The sequence below is a fragment of the Chionomys nivalis genome, chromosome 21 (assembly GCF_950005125.1).
Source record: "Chionomys nivalis chromosome 21, mChiNiv1.1, whole genome shotgun sequence".
NCBI classification, from domain to species: Eukaryota; Metazoa; Chordata; class Mammalia; order Rodentia; family Cricetidae; genus Chionomys; species Chionomys nivalis.
This window is the reverse complement of record NC_080106.1, coordinates 31,707,908-31,732,766: the sequence shown is the minus strand read 5'-3', so window position 1 is coordinate 31,732,766 and position 24,859 is coordinate 31,707,908. Positions and strand designations below refer to the sequence as shown.

The following is a 24,859-nucleotide window of genomic DNA, read 5'->3' as shown; positions in this document are numbered from 1 at the left end:
ATCTGGAACTCCAGTTCTAAGGGATCTGACTCCTTCTGGGCACAGACACATGCAGGCAAAATACCCTTACAAATAAAATAAAGCAATAAAAAACAAAAACTTTGGGTACTTTCTGTTTCAACTGGCATGTGTGGTCTTAAAATATATCTGCATTTATTTTATTGCAGTACTAAATTTGTTTTCCTCTATCTAACCTCAATAATTAAAGAAATTATGCTCTTTGGGTATCCTAAAAGCTATTTTCAAAGGAAACTTATTTCTGTGTAATGTATCCTGTATTTTTCTTTTCTTCCTCTGTGGTGTCTGCAAGTGCCCTGCTGGAGATGTACCCTATCTTGATATGTACTGAAGACACAGATATGTGTTCAACAAAACCCAGCATTGAAATAGTATAAATTTAGCTCCTAAAAATATTGAGATCTGACTAGTGATAGGTATGCTGAATTATTGGGGGTTTTCTAAAGTATGTAGTTTTCTTCAAAACATTCTTAAAAATGTAGTGTGGTGGATATGATGATGGACAAATTAGTGGTAAAGCAAACACAAAAGGTTACTGGTAGACTATGTGGTAAGTATATAGATGCTGTTTACAGTGCACTAGTCCCTCTTTGCTGTATGCTTGAAAGTGTTTGTCATAAAATAAGATGTTGCCAGAAGCCATTGCTTGAGACACACTATACTGAGAGAATCTAAAAACATCTTCTAATGAGAGAAAATCGCTGAAGCAGCATATAATATGGCCTTTCATGCTGCTTGGTTTAGCCTTGAGGGGTGAAGGTCTGGAAAACATCCTGTGTCTTGTAACACTGTTTTAGAATGGTGGGGTAAAGATCACATTAGTTGGCATTTTGTTTTCTGTCCTCATGATCATTCATTTAACCAGCATCTCCATTCTGGACAGTATCGGAAAAGTTCTTTCTGTCGTGTGCTTAATAATTAAATGCAAGCAAATATTTGAAAAGATGAATCACTAATTCCTGGACCATTTGTTAGAGAGGGTTAGACCAGTTGACCAAAACTTCCGTGGTGAGCTGGCTTTGAGGGTAGAGTCTTATGTTTCTTACTGACTGTGAGACAGAACCTCACTGATTTAACACGAAATTTATGATTTATTAAGATCTACTGAGCTTGTTGGGTTTTTTTCTCCTCATAGGAATATTGAATACCTTAACTGTATAAATGTAATAAGAAAATCTTCACTTTAAAGATAGGCATTTGCAAATGCCATATTGTCTATAATTATCGTCTTGCAGCAAAACGGTATAAAATGGTATAAAATTCTTGTCATTAAGATGGTGAGAAAAATATACCAAGCATTGATACTCAGTGATAAGAATCCTCTCTGACTCAGTTGAGGATTGCCCAGTCACAATTATAATAGTTGTGCATACTTAAATGACCAGGGTTTTGTCCTTATTTTTTGTTTATGTTTGGTCTTAAAGTTGACTTTTTGAGCTAATGGTGAAAAGATAATGTCTGGGTGGTGGTGGTGGCACATGCCTTTAATCCCACCACTTGGGAGGCAGACACAGGAGGATGTCTGTGAGTTCGAGGTCAGCCTGATCTATAAGAGCTAGTTCCAAGACAGTCTCCAAAACAACAGAGAAACTCTGTCTCGAAAAACCAAAAAGAAAAAAATAAAGATAATGTTGACGTTTATAAGTATTAAAAGTGTATTGCTTTTATATAAACTGTAGTTTTCTCAAACTCTGGGTAATGTACCCATACGCAGGATACCATCTACTTTCTTGGTTATGTTTTACAGGGTAGATCTGATGAAAAATACTATATGGAGCTGTTTTTATTGTTTTTCACTAATTAAAGTGTTTTATTATGAAATTTTTATACATTCATATTGGAGCCCTCCTTCACCCCCACTATTTTGTAGGTATGACTATTTCTTAATGGCTATTTTGGCTGTCATCTCCAAGCATTTAAAAATAATCTTTATTTTTCTGCAAGGAATATTGATATATTTGACCTCACAAGAATCACTACATAGTATTTCAGTCTGCCCCATAATTCTTTCAGTAGATGCCAGGTTCTGTGCCAGGAACTAACAATGATTTCCAGACTTGGCTGGCATCAGAATCACCTAGGGAGCTTTTCAGTAGTCACAGGCTTGGGCCACATCCTAGAAATGTGAATTCTGACTCTTTGGAGTTACTGTGAGGTAAGAATTATTACTGTTTTCCTCTTTGTAAAGTGTATCATGGTCAGATTCATTAGAGTGCCTGCCAGTAAACAGAGCAGAGCTGGAACTTGAACCCAGGCCTGTCTGTGATGTCCATGTACTGTGCTTGTGCTTCAAGTGGCCTCTGGTATCCTGTGCAAAAGCTATAGCTGGAGATACTGTCCTGAAACAGTGGTCCTTGGCAATGGAACACATACTGCCTCTTTCCTTTAGAGACAAAACAAAGTTGTTTGAAGTGTAATTGTTTACCTTCTCACCCAAATAACCAGTAGTCACGGCTTCTTTCCAATGAAAGCATGTCATGGTAGCTCCCACTTCTAAGGATGAAACTATGCATTTGTAGTACTGAATGAAGCTGAAGGAGTTTATACATTGTACATATGTGTGCCATGGCTGTAAGCCTAAAGAATATAGCCATTTCACAAACTCTTTAAAGATAGTTTTTTTCTTTATATGCCTTTTCTTTGTATGTTTTTGCTCTAGTTTTTTCTTTATGTTTCATGAGTGATCTTCTGTGTAACCTTTCATGGCTTCTACCACCTACACCACACCTGGTCATTATAGCTTTTTGTTTAAAAAAAAAGAAGAAGAAGAAGTCTCTAGTGGGCATAGTGCTGCGCATATTTAATTATGGCGATTGGGAGGCAATGACAGGAGGATCTCTGTGAGTTTGAGGCCAGCCTGAATTCCAGAACAGCTAGAGCTACATAGTGAAATCCTGTCTAGATAAAACAAAACAAAATTAATTAAAGCAAAGGAAGGAAAAGTCTCTCTACTGTTAAAATAATTGAAAACTTTAAAAAATCTGTTTAACTAGACTGGTAGCATTATGCCAATAGTCATAGCTACTTGGGGGACTGAGACAGAGAATCACACAAGTCAGGAATTCGATGCCAAAATGGGTCTGGACAGCTTAGTGAGATTATTTATAAACAAAACACACCACCCTCCCCCACAAAATACACTCCATATCCTTCCTAAGAAATTTATAGTGGACACCATTTTCTGGATTATTGAAGGCAGTGACCCAAAATGCACTTGACTTCAATTCAGAAATAGAAAAAAAAAAACTTTTAATTTTTCCATTCTTACTTCAAATTTAGTCAGGCTTTAAAAATGCCTGCATGTGTGTAGTGTCTTCAAATCACTTTGAAATTATACTAAATAAAAAAATCTACATTAAGGAATTAATTATTCTAAACATATACAAGCCTTAGGAAAATAATTTTAGATAGGATGAAATCTTAAGTTGTTGAGACCCAACAAGTTGCCTTCTTCATGGGTACTTTTAACATTGTTCTTTTCTCTTTTTAAAGATACATTTATTATCTATGTTAGGTGTGGTTACTTGCATGAGTTTATGTGCACCATATTGCTTGCAGGAACCCTTGGAAACCAGATTCACTGGAATTGGAGTTGTAAGTGGTTGTGAGCAGCCTTGTGGATTATTGGACAGGAAGGGCCAAAACATGAGCTCACACATATAACAGTGTCTTGCTATATAACCCATGCTGGCTTTTTAAACTCACATGTCTTTATTCCCAACACAGGGGATTGCAGAGGCAGGCAGATCTTGAGTTCTATGAATTCGAAGCCAGCCTGGTCTAAAGCAAATTTCAGGACAGTTACAGAGAAACCCTGTCTCAAAAACAAAAAAACAAACAAAACCCTCACAATCCTCTTGCCTCAGCCTCCTAAGTGCTAGAAGTGCAGTCACGTGCTTACTGCTAGGCCTGGCTTAAAGCGTGTATTTTTAAATGTCACTTGGTCTTTTTCAGAAATCAGCTTAATTTATAAAACCCCTTTAACTTAGTAAAGTTATCTCTGGTTTCTTTCTCCTTTATCTGTTAAGCATTGAAAACTTTTGATTATCTACTCTCTCGAGAGAATTTTACCCTGGCCTTCATAGTAATAGGAATATAATACAGTTTTTGTGAGTTTAGGGTATGTTTTATGTTAAAAAATCTATTTCCAGCTGAGTCCTTGTGTCATTTTCTTACCTATATATTCAGTTACATCCTTGTAATTATGTATGTATATGTATACGTGTGAGTGTGTGTGTGTGTTTGTGTAGGTAAACATTTTGGCCTTCTCTACAAGCTGCCGTGAGGTTCTGTTGGGTCTGCCCACCTTTCTGAATGATACACCTTCTCCTTTTTTCTGACTCTCTGGATACTGGCCAGAGTCAGTGCTTTCTGGTATTTTAGGTTTTCTTAGTCTTAAAGTCTCTCTTCCCACCGTGTAGTTAATCTTCATTTCAATATAACTCATATGGCATGGGTATTTTTCCTTCTCCATTCTTTTCTCCCCAAAGTAGCCACTGAGACTTACAGGTTGCCTGCTCTAGGTTTTTTCTTTTAAACTCTAATAAAATTGTCCTCAACCTTAAAGAAAAAATTCTCATCTCCATTTTTTTGTTTGTTTTTTGTTGGGTTATTTTTTTGGGGGGGGCGGGGGGTGTTACTTTATTTTGTTTTTTTGAGACACAGTTTCTCTGTGTGGTCCTGGCTGTTCTGGAACTCGCTCTATAGACCAGGCTGGCTTCGAACTCAGTGATCCACCTGCCTCTGCTCCTAAATGCTGGGATTAAAGGCATGCTCTACCACACCTGGCTTATTGTTGGAGTTTTTTATTGTTTTGATTTTAGTTTTACTTATCATCATTTTTTTCTATCTCTTACTTCCAAGACTTCGTTCCAGAACCTAGTCACATGTTTTCAGATCAATGAAGAGCTGTTTCCATCATGTATGATGGTCAGCACATTGTGTGGGATGAGACTAGCCATCCATGGAGTGCAGGGACTTTGCCTTCCCTGTTTTTAGCCTCCTAGTCTCAGCCTAATGTTTGGCAGAAGGTGCTCGGACTCTTTCAGTGATTTTACTCTTAACTTTGTAGCAACAGACTAATCATTGTGAAGAATATAACTTTTCATGAATTCACAATTTTTCTAAACAATCTTCCTTATGTAACAGAAAAACTTTGTGTATAACCATTTGCATTTTCTATAAATTTTCCTTCCCCCTACCCCTTCCTCACCTCCCTCCCACCGTTCCTCTCCCTCCCCCACTCCGTCCCTCTCCTCCCCTCCTCTCTATGGGTGGGTGGTGCATGTACATACGTCCTCTGTGGATATGTAAAGGCCAGAACAGAATATGGAATGTCTTCCTCTATTGCTCTCTGCCTTACTGTCTTGAAGTAGAATCTTTTACTGAACTGGAGGCTGACCATTTTAGCTAGACTAGTTACTTGGGATCTACAATGATTCGGTTCCCAATGCTAAGTTTACAAGCACATACTGCCATGCCATCTTTTATGGGGTGCTGGTGTTTTGAACTTGGATCCTCATGCTTGGAGAGTGAGCCATTTCCCCAGCCCTGATTTCTGTTAAATTCTTGGGAAATCAGTGTAGCTTCCTTCACTCTTTTATTATTAGATAGGAGTTATGATATTTGTATCATAACTTTTTCATCAATAGACATCTGTAATTAGATATTTTATTTAAAACATATTAAATTTTCCCATATGTTTAAATAAAGGACATGATTCTTTTTTTTTTTTTTTAATCACAGAAGGAGCCTTTGAAAATGTAGCACAATACTGGGCAGTGGTTGCACACGCCTTTAATCATAACTTTCAGGAGGCAGAAGCAGGCCGGTCTCTGTGAGTTCAAGGCCAGTCTTGGTCTCCAGAACAAGTTCCAGGATAGGCTCCAGAGCTACACAGAGAAACCCTCCCCCCCCCCCAAAAAAAAAATATTTCGTAAGTTTGTCAAATGTATTTCTGTAGGGATAGGAACTACATATATGGTTTTTAAACATTGAGTAGAAGTTCTGTGGCTTACAAGGATATGGATTAGCAATCAATCAATTTTAAATTTAATGAATGATAGAAAGGAGTTATTGGTGCTGGTGAGATGACTTAGTGGTTGAAAGTAATTTCTGTGCAAGTGTGATAACCTGATTTGTTCCCCAGAACCCACATGGTAGGAGAGAACTGACTTCTGAACATTGTCCCGTGGCCTTCTTATATGTGCTGTGGGGGGCACTTTTTTACACCCACATATATCACATGCATACAAAACAATCATGTTTATTTTTTAATTTAAAAGGAATTGTTGATTGTTCTGTTATCCAAGGATATCTTTATAATGGGAACCTGTAAAAATAACCAAGGTGATACTTCATTGTAATCTGAATGTTATTAAAACCACACTAGCAAAATTTGAGTAATTGAGTAACCACAATCTTCTGTTAATTTCCTTTCTCTTCCTCTCTTGTAGAACTGCCAGTGCATGGCCAGCATTCCTGGTGGTTGATAATGTTGGAAGTCAGCTGTCCGACCTTCTCCAGCACGCAGTTGTTAAAAATGAATAGAATGCGAGTTCAACTCCGCATCATGGAAACAGTACCTGGGAAATTGAAAACTATCTAAATGATTGTCTTTGGTTGGGCTGTGTTCTTAGCAAGCAGAAGCCTTGGCCAGGGTCTGCTGTTGACTCTCGAGGAGCACATAGCCCACCTGTTGGGGACTACAGGTGCCACTACTACTATGGGTAATTCCTGTATCTGTCGAGATGACAGTGGAGCAGAAGACAGTGTTGACACCCACCAGCAGCAGGCTGAAAACAGTGCAGTCCCTACTGCTGACACTAGGAGCCAACCTCGGGACCCTGTTCGGCCTCCAAGGAGAGGCCGAGGACCACATGAACCAAGGAGAAAGAAACATAATGTGGATGGGTTAGTGCTGGATACACTGGCGGTAATACGGACTCTTGTAGATAAGTAAGTATTTGACTTACTGTCGCCACTAGTGTCGTGGAAAGTGTTCTGCCAGGAACCACCACTTTTGGACTCCTTCCATTCATTTAAGTTATATTTGCCAAGCCTTTTGCTCCTAGGCCAAGAGAGAATGCTTATTTCTCCTCTGGCAGAGTAAATAAGGTTGGATGTTTTTACTTGCTGTCATCTTCTCCTGTCTGGAAAAGTTTGAATACTTCTGTACAGAAAACTCTTACTGAAAACATGATCTTTATAAGGGAGTACAGTAACCTCAGAGTGAGTTTGTGTTACTTGCTGAAGCAGGAAATGAGGAAATGCTTTCTTGAAGATCCATTACTGTGCTTGCCAATCTGTTCTGCTGATCATATATTCAAGATAAGTAGTCTTACCAAGAATATGGCTGCGTGCAACTTCTGTGGGCAAAGAGTTCTCTCTCTCTCTCTCTCTCTCTCTCTCTCTCTCTCTCTCTCTCTCTCTCTCTCTCTCTCTCTCCTGCTTTCTTATTTAGCCTGTTAGAGCCATTTGAAGAAATTGTAAGTTGAAACTGCAGGTCACACCTGGGCCTGTGTTCTCCTTCTCCTGCTTTGTCTAAAAACAAAATCTAAGTTTGAATGGCAGTGAAATTAAAGGATATTGTTCAAATTGAAAGAAGTTCAAAGTTATTTAGTAAGTGCCTAAATTAGACCATGAAGGGCCTAGACTCAGATTAGCTCATTACTAACTTTATCACATTGAACAAGGTACTTCTCTAATTTTTTTTTTTTTAATTATTACTCTTTGGCTGGAGAGATGGCTCAGTGGTTAAAAGTACTGACTGTTCTTCCGAAGGACCCAGGTTCAAATCCCAGCACCCACATGGCAGCTCACAACTGTCTGTAACTCCAGTTCTAGGAAATCTGGCACCTTCACACAGATATGCATGTAGGCAAAACAAATGCACATTAAATAAATCTTTTTTTTTTTTTTTTTGATTGTTTGAGACAGGGTTTCCCTGTGTAACAGTCCTACCTATCCTGGAACTAGCTCTTGTAGACCAGGCTGACCTCGAACTCACAGGGGTTCACCTACCTCTGCCTCCCGAGTGCTGGGATTAAAGGTGTGCATCACCACGGCCCGGCAAATAAATCTTTTTTTAAAAACTCAGTAATATTAGAAAAAAAGAAAAGGAAGTGCTCAAAAGACAGCAGTCGTTTTCAGTTTTTGCTTTAGGCCCTGCTAGAAAATTTATAAGAATTTAATAATCACACTAATAAAAGCAGTTTTGTTTAATTCTTTAAAAAATGATAAAGAAAAAACACTGTGCACCTAAAATATACAAACAAATCCTTAGAGCTATATTAGAGTCTTCCACACAGTACTGAAGTATTTGTTGATCTACAAGGATAATAATTTGGGGGGGGGGGTTAGGGATATTAGTTCAAGTTAGAACACTTGACTAATATCCATTAACCTCTTAACTAGATTAAACACACACAAAAGAATATTTCTTTTAAAAGTTATCCTTCATATTATATAACTATAATGGAAAATTATCCTTTCCAAATAAGGAAGTAAACCACAACAATGTTAATTAAGCAATTGAGAAACAGGAGCAGAGTAGGTTTGCTGTATTTTAAAGGTAAGTGTAAAGGATATAGGAGCAAGCTTTAGTTCCAAGTACCAAGCAAACATTACAAATTTTAAGTCTTCTTGTTAATCAAGCTCATAATAATTCACATAGGAGAAGCAAGTGTGCCTTTAATCCCAGCAGAGGTAAGCAAATCTCTTTAATCCCAGCAAGGGCAGGCAGATCTCAGAGTTCGAGTTCCAGGACAACCGAGGCTACACAGAGAAACTCTTATCTCCAAAAAAAAGCGGGGGGGGGGGCAAGTACTAATGCTTGAGTAACAAGGTGACTTCTACTTAAATTTGTCTCTATAGAATGATAAGTATAATTTCTGAGACTGGAAAAGTAAAGCAGGTCTTAAACTTGCAATCCTCTTGCCTTACCTCCAGAGTACCTGGGATTACAGAGATAACCCAGCTTTATAGTTTAATTATATTTTATTATTGTGTGTGTGATGTATGTATGTGTGTGTGCACGCACGTGCGCACCAAGCCGTCAGGCACGTGCTTGCCATGGGTGTGGAGGTCAGAGAACAACTTGGATGTCTGTCTTCACCCTCTGCCTGTTTGAGACCTGCCTCTTTTGTTGTGAACTGGCCTGCAGACTTGGAGGACTTCTGTCTCTGCCTGTCATCTCTGGGATTGCTGCACCAGACTCTTATGTGGGTACTAGGGACTCAAACTCAGGTCCTCACACTTGTGCTTTACCTGCAGAGCCATCTCCCCAGAAATCAAGTTCCTGACTTGATTTCAAAAGATACTAAAGGGTAATTTTATAACTTAGTTCTTGAGGTTGTCAAGATGAAATGTCAGGGAGAACTACAAAGGACAGGACAAAGGGATGTAGCAAGAATATATCTAAATTTGCTACAGATGTAGATGTGGCACTTACCAAATAGTCTCTTGGTTAGATTTTCTTGTTTACTTAGGAAGAAATGCAGCTGGTGTAAGAAGACAGCAGGTGCCCAGTGCCATGGCAGAGAGGCTGTGGAGCAAAGTTTTTATGCTGTTTTTTTCTAGTTCTCCAAACTTTATTTTGAAATAAATGGCCTAATCGCAGCATGCCTTTTTACTTGGCCTTCTTGTTGCGGCTGCCTGATTTTAATCCTTTGTGTTTGTTCTTCAGTTCTGGAAATTCTCAGCTATTACATCTTTGAATATTTCTGGTATTCAAAGTGAATCCTTCAGTATTTTTCCATGTATGTATATGTCTCTGCCCCCTTTTTGAGTCAAGGTCTCTCAAACTCAGGATTTTCTCCCTGCCTCAGCCTCCTGAATAGCAGAGTACAGGCATGTTCTCTTTAAATTCACTCAGTTTCTCTTTCTGGCATATCTGAATTCCATTTTCTTTTCTTTTTCATGTCTGCTTCTTGGTTTTTGTTTGGCCATTTTGTTTTCATGTACTTCTTATAGTTGTTGTTCCTGCAAATAAGCTTATTTTAAAATCATTTTAAAAATCTTTGCTTATTTTGAATAGTGGCTCAGACTGTTATGAGCTTAATGCTAGGGTTTTGAATTTTTTTTTAACATGTTTGGAAGTTTAATTTACAGACTCCTTTTTCCCCTTTCTCTCTGAGACAAGGTCTCACTGTGTAGGTGGGGCAGGCCACAGTGTGAGGTCTTCCCACTTCAGCCTCTTAAATTGCTCAGTTACAGGCATGTGCCATCATACCCAGCTGCAGATTTCCTCCTGCGTTTTTCCTCACTGTGCCATGCTAATATGCTCCCCCAGTCTCCAAGTAAACCTAATTAAAATCGGTAGTTCTGGGTTGCCAATTCTTTAAAAAGATAAGGCCTGTAGCATGAATTTTATTTTGCCTTCTAAAAAAAATTGTCACTGGAGACTTGTACTTTACAGCACTTGTATCTCTAATTATCCTTCAGCTTTCTTAACTCCTTTCATTGAGAGGGAGCCATGCTCCAGATTACTTTGTGCAGCTTTCCTGTCCTACCATAGATAAAGCAAGCTGAGCATCCTCAGTCCTCTGTCCATTTCACAGCCTACAGCTCGGTAATCCTCTGTCACACCGTCCATCAGAAATGTCTGCTGTTTCTGCCTCATTGGACATGTATTTCCTTTGACAGAGGGATGTGTTTGTGTCCTTTATGTATCTCCACATAGACGAGCAGTATTTCTTTACCTTATTGGCTGCTGGCTCTGTTGCATTTTATTATTTCTCTCTGAATTTTATTTTTTTCATCACTCCCCCTCCGCATATCGGTAGTAATACTACTAATAATAGTAGTATTCCAGTTTCAAGCTTACATTTACTTGCATCTATATCAGAAGAATATCTATAGAAAGGAGTTGGGTGGGTTTTAAAATGTACATTATCAATTTAATTATAGAAAACTTAAAAGAAATTTTTTTCTCATTATTATGTTTGAGACCTGTATTGCTATATGTAAATCTACGCCTGCTTCTGGCTGCTACAGAGAATTCCTTTGTATGCTTGAAAGTCCTTTTTGTTTTGTTTTTAGAGACAGGGTTTCTCTTTGTAGCCCTGGCTGTCCTGGAACTCTCTAAGTAAATCAGGCTGTCCTTGAACTCACAGAGATCTACCTGCCTCTGTCTTCCAAGTGCTGAGGAGATTAAAGGCATGCGCCACCACTACCCAACTGACAAAATAAGTACCATATTTTGTCATGTATTTTCATATGGTAATAGTTACTTAGGCAAATACAAAATTCTTTTTTTTCTCTTATCTTTAATACAAAATTCTTATTGCAAATACCCTGTGATAAATTGCAAAAATATACATTTATGTGTAGACCTATGTAACTTTCTCTAAAGATGTTAGGTATGTGCATATTTGACTTTATTATTGATATGTTGTACTTTGGGAATATGTGCAATAGTTATATTTTTAAGTGTTTTTTTTTTTCTTTTGAGACAAGAACTCCTATCTCAACCTCCTGAGTACTGAGATTACAGGCATGTACTACTGTGCCCCACCTAAAACATTTATTTGTGTTCGTGGTGGGGGGCATGGGTGCTCCTGGGGTATGGTGTATATGTGGAAGACAGAGGATAACTTTTGGGAGTCTCCTTCTGTAAGGTTGGGGGTAGAACCCAGGTCATCAGGTTTGCTCAGCAGACACCTTCACCTTCTGAGTCATCTCACTGGCCCTCAAACACCTTTTAAATAATAATTAACCCGTCTTGTGAAAAGACACAGGTTTGCCAAGTAACAAGCACCTAATGAACATCTGAGATAAATGTAGTAATCTCCTTATCTCAAAGTTGTTTTGAGGATTAAATGACTGAAGACAATAGTTTTTATGTTTGTTTGCTTGTTTTTTCCATAGTAGGAAACAGAAACCCAGGGCTGACGAGATGGCTCAGTGAGTAAACTGCTTGCTGCACAGCATGAGGACCATTACCTAGCAAGCTGAGCACCCTGAGTTCTGGATCCCCAGCACCTGGGTAAAAGCTGGGTGCATCTATAGCCCTGGCAGAGTGGAGACAGGTGGATCGCAGGGGTGCTCACTGGCCATCAGTCTAGCTGAAATGGTGAGCTTCAGGTTCACTGAGAGACACTGTCTCAAAAAGTAAGGTAGAGAGTGATGGAGCATGACATCAATCTCTGCCTTCACACGTGCACGCACACACAAACACATATCTGCACATACACCCACACAAAAAACCCAGAAATCCAAAACTTATAAACAAAAGGTGAGTCCTTAAGCAATTTGAATTATCATTGTTTGGTGGAAAATGTTTCAACACTGATGCTCCCCTAAAACACCTCTCTAGAACGCCTGGGATGACAGTGTGAAAACCCATTGAGACATTTAATCCCATTTTAGAGAGCTGTCTACGTTATTAAATAATTCCTCTTGCTTTCTTCTTTGGATTCGTCTGTTAACATTTTATGAAGTTTAAACAAACTGATTTTTTTTTAGAATAAGTCTTGTAAGTGCAATATATCTGTAGGCCCTTGATTCCCAAGTCCTCAGTGGAATTACCACCTCCCATCCTAACAGCTGTTCAAGGTAAGTGTGAGGAAGATGCTGATGACCTTTCTGGCATGTGTCAGCTGGCACTGGGCCTTGAGAAATAAAGCTGAGAACTCTTGTCCCTAGTGTTAGTATTTGATCTGCTTTTCCCTCAGGTTACATAGTGGGGTTGTGTGTCCCTACCTGCTCCTTTTTCTTGGGCGCTATCCCATGACTGGAAGCAAGCACCTATGGCCTACATTTGTTTTTACAGTCGTCTCTTCCGTCTCTTGCCTAACATCCATTCATGCTGATTTCTTGTCTCTGTTTTGGCCCCATACTTCCAGTTTGAATTTTATTTGGAATTAAATTCAAGTCTAATGTCTGGAATATTTGTTTTTCAGTGATCAGGAACCTCCCTACTCAATGATTACATTACATGAAATGGCAGAAACAGGTATTTTAAAGTTTTTATTTTTAATGCTTCCTATTAAAAATATTGTAAAATGTATGACTACCTTTTTAAAGATAAAAGATTGTAAAAATGCCATATGTAACATAGAAAAGGTTCTGGGTGTATAGAAGTCTCCTGTAAAAGGACCATACATTGCATCCTCAATATTGAGCTACTCGTCTCGGTGATGACTGTATCTCATTTGATTGAGATTTAAAAATTTATTGGTGGATCTTTGTATTTGTCCTATTGTTTGTCTTTCAGTATCCTAAGTATTATTCTAAAATAGAGCCAAGTGCTGAGTTTACATAGTTCAGTCCTGTTCAACAAGTGAGTCGCTTAAAACTATTTTAATCATAATCTGAGAATCAAGGCCATAGCTTAATTTTTCTCCAATTAAAAATGCCCTTGAGTCACAAGATACCTGTAACAGGGTTTTGGCTCCATCATGGCAACTAGGGATTTATGATAGTACCCAGATCAGCTTCTGGCTTCTTAAAGCCACTGCATAAAGGCCAAAAACATTGCTTTGTTGATGTGAAGTCCTTTTGTATGTGCTCATGTTTCCAAAATAGTGACTCCTTTATATAATCTTCTTGGTTTGCCCTTAGATGAAGGATGGTTGGATGTTGTCCAGTCTTTAATTAGAGTTATTCCATTGGAAGATCCATTGGGACCAGCTGTTATAACCTTGTTACTAGACGAATGTCCATTGCCCACTAAAGTAAGTTAAACTAATCTTCATGGAATTGTCATCTGTGCCATCTGTACACAACATGAATAATCACAGAAGCATTTGATAGACTTTATATACTTAAGGTCTATATTACTGGGTAGGAGTAAGAAGTCTTATTATTAATGAAGTGCTGTATCCTCTTTCAGTAGTTTTAGTTCAGCATTTTTTTTAATGTTTAAAGTAGAAAGATTTGTGTCTGCAAGGACAGTCTGAAAACTGGAAGAAAATGAGCTGATTTTATGTGCCTCTGAAAATCTTCCTCATAACCAAGATTTTCTATTAAGAGAAAAAGTACAGTACCAAAAGCTCTTCTGAGTCTTACTTAAGCACATTAAAGGTTTGCATAACCTGGCTCATAATCTAACTAGGACACAAATCTTAAATTTTCATTGCTTTGGCCTTTACCTTCTACAGACTGCCTCCATGCACACGTTTTGTTTTATTTGAGACAGGGTATTATGTAGCCTTTACAGGCCTAAAACTCACTATGTAGACCAGACTGGCCTCAAACTTAGAAATTTGCCTGCGTGCTGAGATTAAAGGCATGCACCACCATGCCCATGCATACTTTTAAAAATTTGGATTCTGATATATTTTTTTTTTGTGTGTTGAAGCCTCAGACACTTGAGTAGGAAAACATGAAAAGGAATGTCTTTAGCCTAGTCATTGTCAGGTTGGTCATTGCCTATGCTAAATTTTCCATTTTTAATTTGCCTCAAAAGTTGGTAGGGGTGCTGGGCGGTGGTGGCGCATGCCTTTAATCCCAGCACTTGGGAGGCAGAGGCAGGCGGATCTCTGTGAGTTCAAGGCCAGCCTGGTCTACAAGAGCTAGTTCCAGGACAGGAACCAAAAAAGCTACGGAGAAACCCTGCTTCGAAAAAAATCCAAAAAAAAAAAAGTTGGTAGGGGGAAAAAGTTGGTGGGATTTGTTCTTGCCTGATAGAGCTTTTTGTAAACCCAAGCATTGTAGTACATCCCTATAATTTTAGCATTCAGCAGGTAGAAGTAGGAATTTAGGAGTCCAAGGAAAGCCTTGATGCCTTGGTTACACAGCAGGTTTAAGGACGGCTTGGACTACATGAGACCCACTCTTTAAAAAATAAGTACCCCAGCCTGGCAGTGGTGGCACACGCCTTTAATCCCAGCATTCAGGAGGCAGAAGTAGGTGGATTTCTGAGTTCGAGATCAGCCTGGTCTGCAGAGCAAATTCTAGGACAGGCTCCAAAGCTACACAGAGTGAGGTGGCTCATGCCTGTAATCTCAGCATTTGGAAAGCTGGCATAGGGATTACATGACCTCAAGGCTAGCCTGGACTATATTGGGACTTACAGGCCAGCCTGGGCTAGACTACTGTGAGCCCTTGTCTTGGGGGAAAAGGTGACTTTTTATTTAAACATCACTAGGTCATAATTATTTTTGGTTTTATGTTTTTGGATTTGTTGTTTTAAGTCAGGGTCTTCCTATGTGTGTTTGGTTTCTTTTTGAGACAGTGTCTTGCTCTGTAACATAGGCCGGTCTTGGGTAGCCCAGTTTAGCCTTGATGCCACAATTTTCATGCCTCAGCCTCCAGAGTCCCAAGATTTTATGTTTGTTCCACCATGACCAAGTTACTGTAATTAATCATATAAACATTTAAATGGGTTTAGTCTGGTTAATGATTCAAGAGTATGTATATTGTAAAGTGGATGTGGTAATTCATATCTGTAATTCCAGCACTCGGGAAGTTGAGGCAGGAAGATTACCACAAGTTCAAGACCATTCTGGGCTATAGTGAGTTTCAGGATAGCCTTGATATATATAGCTATATGTATGACTGTATATACCAAGACTCCATCTCAAAAAACAAAAGTATAAAACATGTACTGTCCATAACTGCTACATTTTGGATAAAATGAAATATGGCATTGAGAAAACTTAAGGTTGATCAGATATTTCCCATCAATAATGATACCATTGGAGTAATTTTATGATTTTATGTGATCATTCCAAGTTCATTGAATACCTTTTTATGGTTTTGTTTCTAGGAATTCCCATGGGACAATAACGTACAGAGTATATATTCATCAAATCTATTTGTAACTTTTTTATAGGATGCACTCCAGAAATTGACTGAAATTCTCAATTTAAATGGAGAAGTAGCATGCCAGGACTCAGGCCACCCTGCCAAACATAGGAACACATCTGCAGTCCTTGGCTGCTTGGCTGAGAAACTAGCAGGTAACTCTAGCACACGCCACCCAAGAGCCTTACTTGCTTGACATTGAGACACCTGTGCTGCAGACCTTTGGGCCGTCTGTTGTAGCAGAAGGAAGCTGAGTGTGGTGGCTCACATCTGTAACCATAGCACTGTGAGACAAAGGGCTGACAGCTCCAGCCTCCCCTGTGTAGTTAGGCTAACCAGACCTCTGGGAGACCTTAAACAAAAAACAAAAAAAGGAATGAACAGAAATGAAATAAAAGGAAGAAAATTACTCAAAAAACAGTTAAATGTAACCTAATTTAGCTTTATTTTTTCAGAGAAATTTAAGATAAATTTGTCATTTTTTGCTTAAGACAGGGAAAAGGCAAAATATAGTATAACAAATAAATATTATATACATTTATAGTAATGAATATTACCCATTTTAGGAATATTAACAGCAAATTGCATGAGAATATCTCAGCCAGTTACTTTATATATGTTGGAAGAAATAATGGATTGAAAATCAGAACACGTGGGTGCTGGTCTAGAATATCATGGCTCTCTTTTTGGTGGACTCAGTTGCTAAGCTGTGAAATGGGGGTGGAGTAGGAATAGCCTGAGAGAGGAGGCCTGAGGAGTGTGCATCAGAGAACAGAACTGAAGCAAAATAATTTTGTTATTAGTTACTGGTTTAAAATAGCATGGCACTTTTAATTATATCCAGTGTTTGCTGTGTTTGTCTAGGTCCTGCAAGCATAGGTTTACTTAGCCCAGGAATACTGGAATATTTGTTACAGTGTCTGGTAAGTAAGACATCAAAGATGATTATTCTCATCATACAAATTGTCTGTTTTTCTGAAATCACCAGCATAGTTCCTGGTGCAGAGGATAGGGTGAGTTATAAATTTTATGTACGCGTGTTCCCTGGGTGTTTGTTTATCACCTCCTATGATTAGAGACAGAAAGGAGAGAGAGAGAGAAAGAGGTGGGAATTTATTACAAGCAAATAATAATTGAATTGGTCTAGTTTTAAATTTAGTCATTAGATAGCTGCTAGGACTTCTTGTGGTTCTTACAGTCTACACAATAGTAATGGAGAATACCACCCCACCAGTCCACCACACCTCCCCACACACAGTGGAAACAGAATTACATGGCATTCCAACAGCAGGCCTGGTTACCAGTGTATAACAATCTCTAGTCCTGCCCACCCTTCCCTTTACAGTTAAAATGCCATTGATGGAATGATGAACGTATCACCCATGAAGCTGGTGGTTTGTTGAAGCTCTGTCTCCCTATTGCTCATAACTCTTGACTGTGGTATTGACTATCCTGTGTTTCTAAGTTATTTTTGCAAGCCTGGTGAGCCTTGGTCTTTTTAAAAATCTCTATCCTAAAAGAATTCATTTGTTGGTGCCTACAAATTAAGTGATTAAAATAACCCTTATACAGCTCTGAGTGAGCACTGGTAGGTACCAAAGTAGTAGGAGGGTCATTTTCCTTCACAAAGCTCACTCTAATGTAAAGAAATAGAACCATTCAGACAGCAGTTAAATTACACTTTATGACAGGATATGATGGAGGGCAAAATTACTTCCTCCAGACTGAGTGATGTAAGAGTTCTGAGAAGGTGAAGGGATGGGTGGGTGGGGTGATAGGGTGACAAGGGGCCTGTAGTAATCGTGGAAGACAGACTTCCTGATGTGGTGGGGCTTAGCTAGCTCATGAGAAGGTTAAGATTAGGAATTCACAGTGAGTTTCCAGGCTAAAGCAGCATGGCAGAAGCCAAGTGACAGAGTTATCTGATCAGAGAAGACAGTGTTCAGAGGGAGGAGGATGTGAATTGGAAGATTTGGGACTGGAAAAAACAGGCAAGAGAGTTAAGGAAGTGGCAAGGATAAAGATGCTTAAGAGGCTTTATAGCAGGGAGAACAGAGCTTCTGTAAACCATGCTAAACTGGCTATGTAGGCCTCTCTTTAGGTGGGTGATGTAAATTCAAATATAAGTTAAGTACACTTCTTATCTCTCCTGTCAGTAGCAGCAACTGTAGAATTCCCTGCAGGAACTAGATTAAAACTAAGATACTGCCAGGTGTGGTGCTGCATGCCTTTAATACTAGCACTAGGGGACAGAGGCAGGGGGATCTCCGTGAGTTTCAGGCCAGCCTGGTCTACAGAGCAAGTTCCAGGACAACCAGGGCTACATAAAAGACCCTGTCTCACATAAAAAACTTAAGATGTTAATTGATAATATCATTATTTATAGTTCTAGAACTGGTATTTCTTTGTGGTTCCTAAAGGTCATTTTTAGCTATAATTCTGCTTTTCTTTTTGGCTTATTTTAATAAGTGTAAGTATGAACATTATTTTAGTTAACAAAGCCATAGTGCAAATGTTACTAAGTCTAATAGCATAATGCATTTAATAAGATACTGCTGAAATGTCCATATCTATAAATTAACCCAATGATTTTTGAAAGATAGATTAAGAGATTCTATCTTAGTCTCCATTAGCCAAGTGGACAATTGAAAGTTTGAATAAGGGAGACTTTTCTGCTTTTCCAAATATATAATCTGGCCTGTATTAAGGAAGAATATGAAGTTGATGCCTTACTGCCTCTGCAGGGGTGACTTTTGTTTTTATCTTTTGTTGTCTTTCAGAAGCTACACTCCCACCCTACAGTCATGCTTTTTGCATTGATTGCACTGGAAAAGTTTGCCCAGACAAGTAGGTATAGTGACTTCTTGCAGTAACGATCTTTGTTGGTTGTAAAAAATGAGCCTACACTTTAAACTCCATCAAATGTACATATATTCTGGTTAGAAAACCATCAAAGTATATCAAAAACAAAGATTTTTCTCAGCTAAGATTCTAAACATGGTGACTATAATTTTATAGCTAAAACTTCAGTGATAAGGAGATGGCAAGATGCTGCAACAGTTAAGAGCGTTTGCTTTGCAGTCATGAAGACCTGAGTTTGGATCCCAGTGCTCATTAACAAACCTGGCACCTCATGCATACCTCTGGGGTGAACAAAGACAAAACAATTGCTGAGGCTTGCTGGCTTCCAGCCCAGTCACAAAAATTCAAGCCCCCAATTCAAGGAGTGATCCTGCCTCAAAAGAAACGGTGGAGCACGCAGACGAGGACACCGATGCTCTCGCTCCTCTGGCTTCCATGCATGCCTCACACGTGTGCGTATATTCACACAGACAAACACATACATAAACCACACACAGAGAATTTAAAGGCATAATTGCAGTGGCATGATGAGACTGGAGAGATGGTTCAGCAATTAAGAGCACTTGATGCTTTGCCAGAGGATTGGAGTTTGGTTCCCAGCACCAACATTGTTGGGCAGCTCACAGCCACCTGTAGCTCCACTCCAGGGAATCTGAAACCCTTTTCTGATCTCTACAGGCACTCAGAAACACATGACATACACATTCACAGACTCTTATGGATATACATAAATAAAAAGTAAACCTTAAACTGTGTGTTATGGTACATGCCTTTAATCACAGCACTTAGGGCACAGAGGTAGGCGACTCTCCATTAGAGGCCAGCCTTGTCTACATAGGGAGTTCCAGGACAACCAGAGCTACATAGAGAGACCCTATTTCAAAGAACCAAAATAATAATAATAAATATTTTAAAAGAGTGATGAAAATGGAGAAAGTAGCCACAGCTTTTTGTTTGTGTCATCCCTAGAGGGAAGCGTTAATGAAAACTGTTTTAGTCTCCAAATTCTGTATTGTCTCCCCTCATTCCTTACCACCACTAATCTGCCCAGTATATCCTCCTCCTCTGCCATTGTTATTTAAAGATCTCATCCTTCTAAACAGGTGAAAATAAATTGACTATCTCTGAATCCAGTATTAGTGACCGACTGGTCACCTTGGAGTTGTGGGCTGATGATCCTGATTACCTGAAACGTCAGGTTGGCTTCTGTGCCCAGTGGAGCTTAGACAATCTCTGTGAGTGGGGGTTGTCCTTTATTAAAATGTTTCTGTTTCCATATGTTGATATTTTCATTTTATTTATGTTGCGTTGGGGGTGGATGTGCACAAATGTAGCGGTTAAAGGATAAATTTCAGGAGTTGGTTCTCTTTTTCCACCATGTGGGTTCCATGTCATCAGGCAACTGCCTGTACTTGCTGGGCCATCTCACCAGTCAAAATTTGTTTACGTTTCTAAACCCCTGTCTTCAGTAGGATCAGTAGCCTTCCTTTTGCTGTAATGAGTGGGAGTTCTTAATAAGCGTCTCTATTGCAGGTTGGATATACTCTAATAGAAAAGTATCCTAGGCACCTTTCAGATGAGAGTTAAGTGGAAGGCTTCTCATTGAACATTCTCTGGGTCACAGACCTTTACTGACAGCAGCTGAATCAGATGCCTTAATTATGTAGCTCTGTCTAAGAACTTGCCAACACACACTTTCCTCACTGCCCACCAACTAGGTCCAGCTAACTCCACCTCTGGGCCTGTTCACACTTGTACTTTCTTCTGTGTCTTTCCTTGTATATATGTGCATGTGTGTGTTTTATTGTCGTGTGATGGAGTATGTGACATGAACAACCTAATGGGAAGAATTACTTATTTTGGTTCATAGTTTCAGAGATTTCAGTTTACCATGGCAGGAAGGTGGGAAGAACAGCCCAGTCAGGGAGGCCAGGAAACAAAAAGACAGAATTTAATTTTCAGTGCTAAGCATGGGTTCTAGAACCTATTCATGCTAGGAAAGCATTCTGCCACCGAGCAATAGCCCCAGCCCTTTTACCTTCTTTGTACTCTTCTCCTTATCTCAGGTGGTCTCCTCAAACCCAAATTAATTCTTTCTTTCACAGTGGCAGTTTCTTTTTAACTTTTTCTCCTCCAAAGGCTACTAGAATACAAACCAAATTGCTGCACCATTACCTGTCTCTATTGCTAGCACTGTACTAATGTACAGTTAAACACATAACCTCTAATTCTTGCTCTAACATGGAGTATAGTCTATGAAGTGCTAGTTAAAGGTAATTCTGAGTAAATGCAATTTGGAAGATGGGAATGATTGTATAGCTATAATTTTAGCATTTGAGAGGCAAAGGCAGGAGAAATGAGTCCAAAGTCATCCTCAGCTACATCGTGAATTTAAACCCAACCTGAGCCAGATTAGACGCTGCCTCTAAAAAACAGAACTAAACAAAACGAAAAGTCACTATCCCAAGCATTACACACTTAATCCTGTACTTGGGAGATAGAGACAGGTAGATCTCTGTCAGTTTATAAGTTCTAGGCCATTCAGGGCTACACAGTGAGACCTGTTATTTGGATTTTGTTTCATGCACTCTATAGGTACAGAGACTGGAAACACCACGCTTGCAGTGCTGCCTTTTCTGGCCTTTGCTAATTAGTTCATGTAACAGCACAGCTAAGATGCTAGGTCCGACCAGTTCTCCACTCTTTGACAACTAGAGATGACAGTTTTCCCTTTCTTCCAAACCATTACAGACTGCCCTAGGAAACATGACCACCTTTTCTTTTGCAGTTTTAAAAGAAGGTAGACAGCTAACCTACGAGAAAGTGGACTTGAGAAACATTAGGGCCATGCTGAACAGCAATGACGTCAGCGAGTACTTGAAGATCTCACCTCACGGCTTGGAGGTAACGCTTTCACAGGCCTTGTGAGGGCCAAAACTACTTTTCCCCATGTTTTATGCCATGCTTCAGAACAGTGGTTAACAGAACAGGTAGAGGCTTTTCTTCTATCTGAAGGGTGGCTAGAGGTAGAAGTGGTAGGGATAGAGATTGCTTCGGGATGCCGCTCACTCAGTTACAGCCCACAGAGCTGCATCCATTGTAGCACTACAGTGCTTGTTGACTGGTTCACATATGTCTGAATTGTTTGTTTGTGGGACTCAATTCCTAAGTAAGTGTTCTACTACTGAGTTACAACCCTAGCTAAATATGTTTTTAAACACTTCAAAATATTTTATCCTTATGTATATGGATATTTTGCCTGCATATATGTCTATGTACTATTTCCCTGCCTGGTGCCTGTGGAGGCCAGAAGTCATCGGATCCCTTGGATCTGGATTTACAGAAGTTTGTGAGCCACCATGTGGGTGCTAGGACTCACATGGTCAGTGATCTTAACTGCTGAGCCATCTTAGCTCTATATCTGTTTTTAATCTTTGTCATTTTATTCAACTAAAAGTATGAAGACAGATGTTTCCCAAAGAAGCCTCTCCTTCTGCAAATGCCCACATAGCCAATTGTGCTAGACCTGGTGCTTCCCTTTCTTGTGTTGAATATTGCCAATTTTATACTGCAGGTGATAGAAGAGCTGCTTATATACAGGAAAGTACCAAGGACGAGGCATTTCAGAATTGAAGTACAAGTTGAACAGTGGTTGCCAAATCCCTTCTGTCATTTTGTCTTTGAATTCTATGTAGATACCCTGTCTTTACCTTTCTCCTTCTTCATCTGATGAAGACAATGTTTGCATTTATAAAGATGCTGATCCTAAAGCAAGCTCTCTAAGTACTGAAAAACAAAAGCAGTAGCTTTAACTACTTGCAGCTGCAGCTATCTTTTAAACCCCAGAAGTCACTCAGTTTGATGCTTTTTAAAATTACTGAAGATGGCCGGGCGGTGGTGGCGCACGCCTATAATCCCAGCACTCAGGAGGCAGAGGCAGGCAGATCTCTGTGAGTTCAAGACCAGCCTGGTCTACAAGAGCTAGTTCCAGGACAGGCTCCAAAACCACAGAGAAACCCTTTCTCGAAAAACCAAAAATAAATAAATAAATAAATAAAATTACTGAAGATGGACAGTGGAGTGTTGATAAGGAAAACTCTGTCCCGTCTTCCAGTTACTGATGGATTGATTTGTACTCCTTGGTTCTGCCAGGCTCGCTGTGATGCCTCTTCCTTTGAGAGTGTCCGCTGCACTTTTTGTGTGGACACTGGGGTGTGGTACTACGAAGTAACAGTGATCACTTCTGGTGTCATGCAGATTGGCTGGGCTACTCGGGACAGCAAGTTTCTCAACCACGTGAGTACCAGGGGAATGCAAATGAAACAGCGGCAGCTTGCTTTTCCAGTGGACAGGTGGATGTGTTTATCTTCAGACAGGTTTGCTCAATAGCTAGGTGGTGCCAGACTCCTAACAGAGGCTTCCTGTGCTGATGTAGAAACAAGTGGAGATACCTCTCAGCCTCTGGGCTTTTCCTTTTCTTTTGCTTGTTTTTGTTTCTGTTTTTCAAGACAGGGTTTCTCTGTGTAACAGCCTGGAACTCGTTTTGTAGACCAGGCTAGCCTCGAACTCACAGAGACCAGCTTGCCTCTTTCTCCCGAGTGCTAGAATTAAAGGTGTGTGCCACCACCACTCGACTAGAAATGTCTTTATGGCTCTCCTGTAGTCCCAGCCATATTTGGGGCCCAGTTATCGAACTGTAACAGGGGACATCTATTATTCCTTTTTTTTTTTTTTTTTTTTTTGATTTTTTTTTTTTTTTTTTGATTTTTTGAGACAGGGTTTCTCTGTAGCTTTTGGTTCCTGTCCTGGAACTAGCTCTTGTAGACCAGACTGGCCTCGAACTCACAGAGATCCGCCTGCCTCTGCCTCCCGAGTGCTGGGATTAAAGGCGTGCGCCACCACCGCCCGGCTGTTTTTTGTTATTTTTGAGATGGTGTTTCCCTGTATAGCCCTGACTGTCCTGGAACTTGCTGACCTTAAACTCAGAAATCCACCTGCCTCTGCCTTCTGAGTCCTAGTTGTAAAAGTATACGCCACCACAGCCTGGTTGGCAATGGATGATTTTTACCTTGAGATTAAATTTTGGTTTGGAAACCTTAAAGGTTGCCAGAAAGATGATTCAGTAGTTAAGAGTGCTTTCTGCTCATCCCAGAGGACCTGAATTTGGTTCCTAGTACCCACGTGAAGCTACTAACAACCACTTGTAAATCCAGCTTCAGGAGATCCAACAACCCTTTCTGGCCTCTTTGGGTGCCCACATACATATTGCACACACACACTAACATACTCAAATAAAAAAATAAAAATGCATCTTTAAATAAAGGAATCTTTGACTGGGCAGTGTTGGTGCATGCCTTTAATCCCAGTACTCAGGAGGCAGAGGCAAGTGAATCTCTGAATTGAGGCCAGTCTGGTCTACAGAATGAGTTCCAGGACAATCAAAATATATGTAGAAACCGTTTTGAAAAAACCGAAAGAGAAAACAAAACAAAAAAAATCTTTAGCTGGGTGGTGGTGGTACACATTTTAAATCCCAGCACTTGGAAGGTACAGGCAGGCAATCTCTATTGAGTGCAAGACCAACATGGTCTACAGAGTGAGTTCCAGGGGTGCCAGAACTGTTAAGCAGAGAAACCTTGTCTCGGGGAGCGGAGGTCCTGGGTCCTATCTCAAAGGAAAAAGAGAACCATGTATAAATTCTCTTTCCATAGCATTAAATATTGGCTAACTTTTCTTATTTGATTTTTTTACCTTGTAATTAATAGGCATATTTATTTTCAATATTTATTTATCTTTTGTTTTAAAAAGTGTTGAAGTAAAGGGAAGTCTAAATCTTCTATAGTAAGCAGGCCTGGGATACCACTGATGTGGGAGTATCATGGTTCCTTCAGGTGGATACTTTTCTTTTTGGAAATAAGGTCTTGGTAACCTATATCATTATATGACCCAAACCTGAAACTCATGGTGCTCCTCTTACTTCAGCCTCCCAAGTGCAGGGATATAGGCCTGCACCACCACACCTGACTAGACATACCCTTCAACACCTAACCCAGCTGAATTTCTACTGTTAGTCACATTTTATGATATATGAGCTTTCTTTTTGGAGAAAACATGGATGACGGGTGATGCTGGTGCAGCAGGAAGGGTCCTCAGTCCTTGGGAGGCCTAGCTAGGTTGAGTCATCGTCAAGACTGCAGGGCTTGTGAAGGTAAAGCCAAAGACAAGGAGT

The 24,859-nt window shown here is 39.7% G+C and overlaps 1 protein-coding gene across 1 annotated transcript in view; it reads left to right on the top strand.

Moving 5' to 3' along the window:
- Nucleotides 1-24,859, top strand: part of Rspry1 (ring finger and SPRY domain containing 1) — a 55,791-nt gene that overhangs the window by 8,477 nt on the left and 22,455 nt on the right. Inside the window, exons 2-10 of the mRNA XM_057753734.1 lie at nt 6,474-6,975; nt 12,921-12,973; nt 13,582-13,694; nt 15,797-15,923; nt 16,633-16,691; nt 18,549-18,615; nt 19,734-19,865; nt 21,419-21,534; nt 22,783-22,926. Of these exons, the coding sequence (XP_057609717.1) occupies nt 6,626-6,975; nt 12,921-12,973; nt 13,582-13,694; nt 15,797-15,923; nt 16,633-16,691; nt 18,549-18,615; nt 19,734-19,865; nt 21,419-21,534; nt 22,783-22,926 (1,161 nt within the window). The 5' untranslated portion in view covers nt 6,474-6,625. The remainder of the gene's footprint in view (nt 1-6,473; nt 6,976-12,920; nt 12,974-13,581; nt 13,695-15,796; nt 15,924-16,632; nt 16,692-18,548; nt 18,616-19,733; nt 19,866-21,418; nt 21,535-22,782; nt 22,927-24,859) is intronic.